Source organism: Argopecten irradians, chromosome 3 (assembly GCF_041381155.1).
Source record: "Argopecten irradians isolate NY chromosome 3, Ai_NY, whole genome shotgun sequence".
Lineage (NCBI taxonomy): Eukaryota > Metazoa > Mollusca > Bivalvia > Pectinida > Pectinidae > Argopecten > Argopecten irradians.
The window spans coordinates 27,902,751-27,913,976 of NC_091136.1; the positions used below are offsets into that span (position 1 = coordinate 27,902,751).

The window sequence follows — 11,226 nt, forward strand, 5'->3', positions numbered from 1 at the left end:
TATCTATTCAATGTCGGAGCAAATGTAATGTTGTAGCATACACAATACAAAATGCATTTTAGTCATGTGCAGTTTGCTTGACAGCTGGCGATATGTCAATTACCGAAAGTAATATGAACAACAAATTTCTTATTTAATGATCAATGACTAATATTTTTTATTCAGAACTGTATAAAATGTTAACTTAGTCCGATTGTCCGACGTAATATCAAAGCAATCTGGACTGTCCGACTCATAGTCAAATGCGTCCGACTCTCGATCGAATTGCAGGTTAGGTACTTTATTTGCTCTGTATTGTATCGTAAGGTAAAAAACGAGAGTATCGAAATGGAAATATGATGCAGAAAGTGTGCTCTCTCGGACGGTACCCATTAGATTAATAGCGGTCTTCATATCTCGACGTACTGCTGTTCTGAACACAAAGGGTGTCCGACTTAAGATCACTTACCCTACAGATATCTCTAATTCAATAAAAGATCTATTTCAAATGCAGATATCTGTAGCGTTTCTAGAAATACAGATATCTTAATTTCAAATACAGATATCTCTATTTGAATTAAAGATATCTTTATTTGACATGAAATAGAGATATTTGTATTTAACTATCAAATAGGAAAAACGACTGCTCCCTTGACTCTCCGTTTTGCGCATGACGGAAGTAGTGGCGCAAAATATGGCGGGGAATGCATGCAGACGGTGTTACAACGTTTCCGCTTTCAATATTATTCAATTATAGCTGCAACAGTTCGCTCTGTTTCCGGAGAGCAGTTGCCATGTCATGTTCTTAAGAAATCCCCTCCAAATAGCAAGTTTATTGGTTTAATAGACCTACAGTTATCATACATGCATATGGATTCTTAAAATCCAATTCAATTAAAAGCGTTTCATTAAAGGTAGGTTTCGCCCAACCAAATAAATATTTTTTTGTGAAATGCGATAAGCGGAAGAAAAGATGAAAAAACATATTAAAATATCTCAATTTAATTTCTTTATGTGTTTGAGATTGAACAAATGTGTCTTGAATACAAAATTGAAGGAAATCCTTGATTTATTACGGTGTCCGTCAGACAAAATAATATGCAAATGAAGCTGCGATGGATTGTGTTGTCGAAGTTTGGCGCATGCGCATTGTCACGCACTAAAAGTAAACAAAATGGCTGAACGAAAGTGTGTGCGATGAAAAAAAGATATCTGAATCGGCAACAAAGTGGAGGAAATAATAATGAATTCGGTAGCACCCTAGGATATCTATAGGGAATTAAATTCAGAAATGGCATGTAGCAATAGAAAACAGAAGCCACATCTCAAGCGGAACTTGCCGGGATCTGTTGGGACTCGTGTAACGGCATTGCACGTGGTGAGTTAAATTTCAACACATATGCCAGCGCACAAACAGCCGCAGACTAACTACATGTATATTTGGTGTACAAAGTTAGCGAGAGTATGTAAGTAACATGAAGTGTTTATATGATATGTATAAACAGTCCCTCGCACTTCGATTTGTTGTTGTTGTTTTTAACTAAACATGCCGTGGCAAGACTGTCACTTCTATCTGACATTTTGTTGCACGCTTCCGTATGTTGCTGCGGCCTCGTTTTGGAAAAAATATGTCATGTTCTATGTAAAACTTGACTTCGCTCTATTTTTAGAGGAGTATTTTCCTGGTCAAGCTAGGCAACTGACCACCCATATTGTTCGCTGTATGCATTGAAAATGATCTGAAGATTATATCTATGTATAGGATAAATTTCAATTTCGTAGTCTTTATATTTCATTGGGCGAAACCTACCTTTAACATTGATCAGGATTAGGGAGTAATCATTATTTTCTTTGTTTCAAAATTAATCTTCGTACTGAGCAAACACGTGTAAATACAGATATCTTTAATTCAAATAGCAGATATCTCTTATTCAATTAAAGATATCTCTATTTTAAATAGAGATATCTGTATTTGAAATAGAGATATCTGTATATCAAATGAAGACATATCTATATAAACAAAATTAAAGATATTTTTATTTGAAATAGAGAAATCTTTAATTGGACAATAATTAAAGATATCTCTATTTAAAATAAAGATATCTCAATTAAGATTAAAGATATATGTAATTCAAATAGCGATATCTGAATTTGAAATAGATATATCTGTAATTTAAAAGAAGATATATCTATTTTCAGTTGAAATAGAGATATCTTAATTTAAATTACAGATATCTTTAATTAAATAGAGATATCTTTATTTAAATTACAGATATCTTTAATTAAATAGAGATATCTTCATTTTAAATAGAGATATCTTCATTTTAAATAGAGATATCTTCATTTTAAATAGAGATATCTTTAATTAAAAAGAGATATCTTCATTTCAATAGGTAAAAACCCAAATGGCTTGCCATAGGCATATACTACCTTAGTAGAACTAAAAAATGTTTTAGATTCTACCAAGGCGTTATAACAATCAAAGGTCCTTAATTTTTATATGTGACATGTATATATAGTTCCTTTGACAAATTCGTCAAAGGAATTGTCCGATGTATATGCTAATTACAAGAAGAACGATGACCATATGACGCTACCCTAAAGAACTCAACATTTGTACATACGTTAACTATAAAATTATCAAAGTTTGACATACTATTTCAAAAATTGTGTAAAAACCGTTTAAGTAACACGAACGTGTGAAGAAGTATCGATTGAGAGTATCATCATTGCCATATCCACGTATCTTATAAACCTTATCAGCTATCATATATTTTATTCTGAAATTAGGTAGTGGCATATTTAAGCATTATTTTCAATATCTTTTGGGGTTATGAAGTCATAGATAAAAAACGGAAAAAGAATGTCCGCCCGTTTTTTGTCTATGACTTCATAACCCCAAAAGATATTGAGAATAATGCTTATAATTTAATTCAGATAACTCCATCAGGTACTGATTAGGCATACATTTCGATAAATTTGCTTACTTTTACAATAAAACAAATTGAGTTGTCGCGCATTGATATCTTATCCAATAATTCAGTTTGGCCAATGACTGTGCCTCTTTTAAAATTCCCCGCGAAAACGTTTTGTATTCATGACGTCATAATACGTGACGTACAATTTTTTCGATCTATGGAAAAATAACCTCAATTATCTAACCAATAGAAGTGAGTGTGAGATATGAAATTAAATTATCTAAATATAGCCCGCAGAGTTATGAACATCGATCCAGTTATATGCAGGTATAGAATCAAAAGCCTGTGTATTGATCAGAATGCACGATGGCTGCCCTTACTAGGTTTCCGCGTAATTAATGACATAGGATGTTGACACAAAATCTTAATTCCCAGAAACTTTCGGTGTACTTTTGTATGCTATAAAGAACATATCGATAAATGAAACGTTTAAATACCATATCCCTGTGGTTTAAGGACATACACTTAAACTGATAGCAAAGATAAAAAAATGAAGTCTGACTCACGGCATTTTTATCATAAAAAGATCACGCACGTGTTGTGTCTTGTTTCTTTTCTGGCCCAGATCTTCGTATCACCGTCTACAGATACCCCTGTACTTACTATAGAACCTGTTTACACAATATAAAACGTGGTGTACCTGTCGATGATAACTTTTGTTTTACAATGATAATTCACACAGAGCGCTGTACATGCGAGATTTTTTTTTTATCATAAACATTATCGTTGAATCTAAACCAGATTCTAGACAAACGCTGCATATATGGCAATCTAATTTTTAAACGTCTAGAAACAAAACACATGATAGAAAGTACCACTGATAGTATATTTCTGAGAATCGACACGAATAACAGTTTAAGCAACTTGTTGTTTTTTTATATAAAAATAATTATTGAATTCTTTCCAGTAGACTTGTTTTATCCCCGTTTTCGATAACTGATAACATTATTAATACACAAAAGCTTGGTTGAACTACTGCGAACGGAGAAAGTATCTGCAAAAGGGATTGAACGTTGACCTATTTTTGCTATATCTATTTGGGTCCATGATTTATATCAAACACAAAAAATTATACAGAATCCCATTCGCATCAAGTGAGATACGCATTTTTTTTAAATGTAGGCAAATACACATTTTTTTCCTTTTCTGTAGGGATTCTCTTTGACATCGATGTGACAAACAAGCCGTTCTGAGACGTTTTAGGCCTATATTGAGTAAAACCATGTGTCTTATATCGGCCGTACAGGCGGCAGCATATGAGCAAGGGGGTCTATATTTGTAAAATCAAAAACAAAAATACGCTTGGTTATTTTGTTTATTGTATAAAAGAACGTCAAAGCTAAATGTACTAAATGTAAATGTAGAGGTCTGGTGCACATTAAGATTAGGACTCAGGAGGAGGAATGGGAAAAGAAGGCTGTGGTGTTGGGAAGTCAAGGTACATGGACAAGATGGGATTTAGATGAACGGCAGTTGAATCGGCGGAAAGACATTTGGCGATATCCACCAGCCCAATTGAAAATCCTGCTGCAATCGATCTAAGATGTCATGATATCACCAGTCAATCACCTCAGATGGGGACTGGTGCCAGACCCGGAATGTGTGCTGAGCCGCAGGAGAGGGACATTGGACCATGTGCATAGTAACATATTCCTAGATACCCAAACATCTTATGCTATTTTGTATCGGTATCTGTATTGAATAGTATTTAGCCAACGTTACAGCAAATTAAAAATAAATCGGTAAAATACTGGATAATAAGTGTATCGAACAGCACTTGTTATCGGGCCCATTAGACACTTCAATCTCGTAGACTTGTCTATACTGATGATTAGATAATATAAGATGGTTCGTGTTTTTTACATACGTTACATCAGGGACGAATCTCCCGTGTATCTCACCACTAGTAACGAGTCCCTGTGCTTCAATCGATAACGTATCAATGTAGCTACAAGTTAGTAGTAAGTTTCTCGGAATCACCATACAGATATGAGATAGGAGACTTGAGCTGTAAGGATTTTACTTAACGGTGTCTTGTCCTAGCGTTTGGTAATTTCGGTGAGTTTTCCTTTATTCTGAGCTATGAATTTTGCATGAATAACCCAGCATATAAAAAGACCTTTTTAGACTAGGGTTATGGAAATGAAGCTTTTATAAAGATGGAATACAATGTTTTGGAAAAAATGAATACCGTACACAGACAAAATTTCCTAGCCTGAAATTGACCTGAAATTCAGGTTAAGAAATATTGCCTGTGTACTTAGAAGTAGCATAAGACATAAAAAGTCTAAGCTATCAAAGCAAAAATTCCAAAAAAGTGTAATGTTCATGACCTAATAACAAATGTTTGATTTATTGACATTTGTCTACAATACGAGGTGATCAACATGAAACAAAAACTCTAACTTCTGTATATTATACGTACGGTAGACGTCAATGTTATTAGGACCACAAGGGCGTTTTTAAAGGCAAACCTTTCTGAAGAATCCTGTGACATTTCTATCCAACAAGTTAATGATACAGGAGTGTTTGTTTTACAGACTACTGTCATCAAAGAGGATTCCAAAATGGACGAACGGAGGATAGTTCTCGTTGGGAAAACAGGGGCTGGGAAAAGCGCTACAGCTAACACCATTCTAGGCTGCAAACGATTTGAGGCCAATCCACTTGCGGTATCGGTAACTAAGCAATGCCAACACGCGACTGAAGAGAGGTGTAAACGAAAAATAATGGTCGTTGATACCCCTGGTTTATTTGACACTGAAGACGATCTCAGCCTCACGTCCAAAGAGATTGTACGATGTCTCGGGATAGCCTCTCCCGGTCCACACGCCATACTTCTCGTGGTTTCAGTCGGAAGATTTACCGAAGAAGACAGCAAAACTGTTGAAAAGCTAGCCGACATATTTGGAGAAGATACGTTTTTCGAACATTTGATAGTTGTGTTTACCAGACAAGATGATTTGAAGTCTGAAAATATGACTATTCACCAATACGTTTCGAAAAACCAACCATATCTAGATAAGGTTCTCGATAAATGCCAACGACGCTTTATCGGTTTCAATAACAAAGGTACTGATATAGCCAAAGGTCAAGCAGTGCAGTCACTTATAAAAATGATTGATGGTGTTGTCAAAGAAAAGGGCTACATCGAAAATGAGATATTACTCGAGATAGAAAAACAATGTATGCCTACACCGGGATCCAATATGGAGGACATGATGGGTGACCTTGAAATAGAACAAACTCCGTCGAATATTAAGACAATACCTGCGGACGTAGAGAATGACGGATCGGAAGACAATGAAGAAGAAAAGCTTAAGGATGATTCAAAACAGCCTAAAACGATCGGTAATCGTGCCGGCTTCAAACTTCTAGCAAAATGGCAAAGCATAGAAAAGGCTACACATGAAGAGGTCCAACAGGAACCAAGAGAAACCTTGTCCAAAAGTAAACGGCATTCTACTGTTAATGTTCTAGAAGATGGACCCGAACAGACAAATACTGAAAACAGACCCGTGGAAACAACAGCGCAAAATACAATGCAAACACCAACATCGAATAATTTAGTTAAAGAACTTGGAAGCGTACAAATGAAAAGCAATAAATACTTACAACACCAACAAATTTTACAAACGAAAGGAGAAGAAGGGCGAGAACAAGTTCGTCGAGACTTCGAGGCACATGATGGGGCAGGGAAGATTTGGAAAATAATACGCCGTATTGCAAATCGTACCTGGAAACGTCAAACTTTTGAAAGCATTGACAGAGATATTTGGAGCAATTCATGTCACTGAGTATTTCCAAAAAAAAAACCCACCAAAAACAAAACAAATTTACAAAACAGCGACATCTGAAACTAAATACGACAAAGTCGTTGTAAAATGGAAACCAATGACTCAAATTAAAAGTTACTACCACGAAAGGCATAACAGTTGATATCTATCAAAATGGAGATTTCAATTCTATTCTTCTGCGGATAAGCAGATTGACTATGATTTCCAATGCAGTGCGAATACGTGGAATTATTGACAACTGTCAGAACGGACAGTGTTGTGTGATTCAGTGTTGTAAACAGTACAGTATTACATAGTCGATAGATGGTTATTTACTTCGTCTTAAAGTCCCATTATGTTTTGATGAATTTTTCTTTACTTATCTTTGTTCAAATATGTACATACAGTTTCTACAAAAATGCATATTGAAAATAAATATAAATAGAACACGTAAATGTGTTTGTCTGAATATAGCTTATGTGCCTGTACGTACCCGGATGATCACCAAGTAAACGGGGAAATTCAACTTCGCTAGCCAAGGGTACTTGCCGATTCTAGTACCCTTGCTTGGCTAGAGAAAGTGTGGAAATTTAGAACTTGTTTTACAATGTTGATTCTTATAAAATTGGTTCTTCTTTCCATAATAAAAATACACTATGTCAGTAGAACTATATACTCCATTTTGACGACGTTAAACCCACAATTGTAAGCAAAAACTACAAAAGAGCGAAGTATTACTAAGTAGAGAATACCCCTCACCACTTAATCGAGCGCGTGAACTCGCTTCGCTCTTACCTGTGTAGAATGCATACAAAACGGAATAATACTTGCTTAAAAATTATTGACTTCCCACGGTTAACTCCCTTGACCAATCTCTGATAGTAGCTTTTAGAGGATTTGAAGATTTTAAGTAGGATTTTAATTAATGTTTATAGAGACTCATTTATAAGCATTAGGTTGTCTGTCAACATCTATCAGTTGACAAACATACCTGGGGTCAAAGGTTTTACAAAACGGCCCTCATGTGTGATTTTACCCACGTGTGGACTGTGGCATCAACAGAGCGTAAATAACGGAATCTCCTGGTATTCCCTAATCATAGCTACAATCCTGAATAACTACGGCATTTTTTATTTAGAAATATCGCCATAAGGTTATCAACTCAACAGGGACATGGCACGATTTTTTAAACTAACAGTATACATTATATATATGATACTATAATATATATATGTACATTATTGGTTAAAATTTCCGTGCCAAGTTCTTGTGATCAACTCTATCATTTGGCAAAATTTGTTATTTTTTTATGATTAAAAATATTACGAAAACATAATGGGATTTAAAGTATATGTGTACGATATGGCTATTGTTTAATTTTCAATGTGATTCAAGATTTTTCTTTAGTGTGTAGTCCCCATGCTACTATCCGATGTTTCATTCTGACATTCTTAAGCTCAAATCATTATTAATGAATGTGAGTTTATGTGCACGAGAATGTACCCGAACTTTGTGTGTGATACTATACTTTTTTATTCAGCTTATCTTCATATGTACAAATGAGATAAGTGTGTGTATATTGAAATATTCCGTTTCTCATTGACCTTAAAGTGACAACTAGTAACTATGATTGTCAACTTCAAGTGGATTTTTACTGTCGAGTTTCAACTTAGATTAACACTTATAGTTTTTAAGCTTCAATATTCTATTTCACTTCTATGAAATAAAGCACTTTCCGTCAAACTTATGAACTACTTTGTCACTGGTTATTTTGAGAATATTTACCGGTATTATCTCTCAATCAGTGGGACCTCGGAAAAATCGAGGTATCCATTTGAGATAACAGAGCTGGATATTTAGTGTGACCTTCAAACTTTGAGTTGAAGGTAGCGAAGTTCAACTACTATATTAGTAATATGCTTGTTTCTTTAAATCCACTTGCATTTTTATGCAATTATCTTGAACTTGCATATTTGTCATGTAAATTTATTTCCATCATTATCGTTTAAACTGGACAATAATTTAAACTGACAATCGGTATTAGCTAGGTCTACACTGGTGATAAAAAAAGTTAATTCTGCTTCTAGTATCTGTTTGTAAATTCAAATATAGAGAATCCTCGATACTCCAGGAGCTACTGTGACATATGCCTGGAATGGATATCATGACAGTAATTTTACACAACTTCGCTAGCCAAGGGTATTCAGGGAGGGTATCGTACCCTTGGCTAGCGAAGTTGTGTTTTACAGTGGCTATAGGGATATTATAAGATAAACACGCATTTTCTGATTTTTCAATTATCGTTACATTCCTCCATGTACGTACAAATTATCTTCTTTTTGTAATAACCATAGGTTTCCTTTGGTACATTCACAAAATTATTGTACACACTATTTTTCTAAGATCCATTTTATACAAGATTGCTCTTGTGTATAATCTATATAGCTATGATTAAATCTAAAATCCAAACTTAATATGATTAAAATGTGGATCATCGATTAGCAATCTTCATTTGTTTAGTACATTTTTATTTTCACAGATGAGAGTAAATGGGTATTAAGCACCAATAATCACAAGTTGACATTAGTCATTAGTAGTTACGAGAGGAAAACACTCAAAAAGGATCGGCAGAACACAAATCTACTACAAGATTTCAATTAATTAGTTGGCCCCACGGTGTAGCATACATGCATACTTTGCATTGAAATCTATGCAGTTCTGATGGATTGATGCCTATTAAAGTATCTGTGGTTTGCAACCTTTCGACATTCACATCAACAAGTTCCAAGTGCAATGAAATGATAAATTCTATTTGCAGCAATATTATCATTAAGATATGTAAAAGAATACAAAATGTAAGAAATATTGACGATACAATGATTTCTTTTTATTTCAAACCTTTAATATCAAAGCTCTTGATTACGCTTACTTTGGATGTACATTGCACGTTACAGATGTAGCTAAAAAAATGTATGTTCACTTTCTGCATCGTTAATGAAAAGAATATTATTATGATAACATAAAATTCGTGTATTAATGGTAAATACCAAAATAACAGTTTTGTATATAGTGTGAAAAAGGTCAGAAAAAATTATCAGATATCATTCGTGACTTCATTGCATGTAGTATTTTCTGTATGATGCATCATTGCATGTGTATTTGGATGTTATATAATATATGGTCGTATCTAGATTTCCTATTTCAATAGCCCTGTTTACATAATGTAAAATCGACCATAATCTGATGATTAGCACTCATGACATCCAGAGGACATTTATAAGTATGGATCACCAAAAATTATATTTGATTTTTGGAAACACATGCCTACGCAATTGTCATATGTTATGACGCTTCGGGTTTGTGGGAAGTGGTGATTTTACTTCTAAAATTGCGAATTAATTAAGCTTCAACAAGACGTCCTATACATATGGTCTATGGAAGCTAAACACTTTGAACAAAGACCGTTACTTGGTATTACTTTCATTTCGGGGAAACTTTCAAGGTTACACAATGTAACGTAATACATCTTATCAGGCCTGACAAACACTTCTTTAGATAACGTATCTATATATAGGTATTACTAGAAATATCTTATTGGGTGTCAGATCGAAAGCATTTCCATTTAGTTTACTTAAGGTTCGGTAGTTTTCTTTGTTCAGAGACAACATTTGGACGATGACAAAACTGAAATGCGTTTTGTGCAATCTAATTAGATTGCGTTTGGTGTAAACTGAGCGAAAATCTATATAACTCATGATTATTTTGATAAGCATTTTCTTTCACAGCCTTAAAAGTACTTTTCAAAAGATAAAGACAAATATCAACCAACTTACATAGTGGAACTAAATTGAAAATAAGAATAAAGAGAACTGGCTGATATTCCCTACTACCCGTAGTAGTTCTAGAGAGAAACGATATAGAGATTGCATCTAATATGTATAGAATAATAGAGAATGAATGGGAAATTATCATGGATCATGATTTTTAATACTGGTATCATAAAAGGTTTTATTGACCGGCACAGTTGAAAATTGTCCATTTTTCTTTAGTTAGGTTCACATAATGTCATAGACAGCGTCGTCAGTGAAAAGGGCTCCATCAATAACGCGATATTCCGTGAGATAGAGCCTCAAAGCATATGAAGGAAATGATGGATGACCTTCAAATAGAACAACCTGGTAAGACAATGGTAAGGTATAGAAAAAGTTGCACAGGTAAAGTTTTGAAGAGAGACCATGTCCATTGGGACAAAATCACAGAATACCAGTTGTCAACTTCGAATAGAACCATATTGGAGTCTGTGCAGGCTTCGAATGTCATCTCACCGCTTGTTCCACATTGCCTTATAGCAGCCATGCAGCCGCTTTGTTGGGACGTAAATCAACATCAATAACAATTTCGAGAAATATTCACAAAGAATTTGAAGCTCCTCATGGGTGGACGAAAATATGGAAAACGACGCCTGATTTTGCAAAGCATATCTGTATCAAGGT

The 11,226-nt window shown here is 34.5% G+C and overlaps 1 protein-coding gene across 1 annotated transcript; it reads left to right on the forward strand.

Moving 5' to 3' along the window:
* Positions 1 to 4,876: 4,876 nt before the first annotated feature.
* LOC138318083 (GTPase IMAP family member 7-like) lies at positions 4,877 to 8,927 on the forward strand. Its single transcript, XM_069260166.1, has 2 exons — positions 4,877 to 5,015; positions 5,498 to 8,927. Exon 2 carries the CDS (start codon positions 5,525 to 5,527, stop codon positions 6,752 to 6,754), a length of 1,230 nt encoding a protein of 409 aa, XP_069116267.1. The 5' UTR covers positions 4,877 to 5,015; positions 5,498 to 5,524; the 3' UTR covers positions 6,755 to 8,927.
* The last annotated feature ends 2,299 nt before the right edge of the window (positions 8,928 to 11,226 follow it).

Excerpts from the sequence above, each read along its gene's own strand:
- LOC138318083 (XM_069260166.1), top strand. The coding sequence starts at position 5,525 with ATGGACGAACGGAGGATAGTTCTCGTTGGGAAAACAGGGGCTGGGAAA.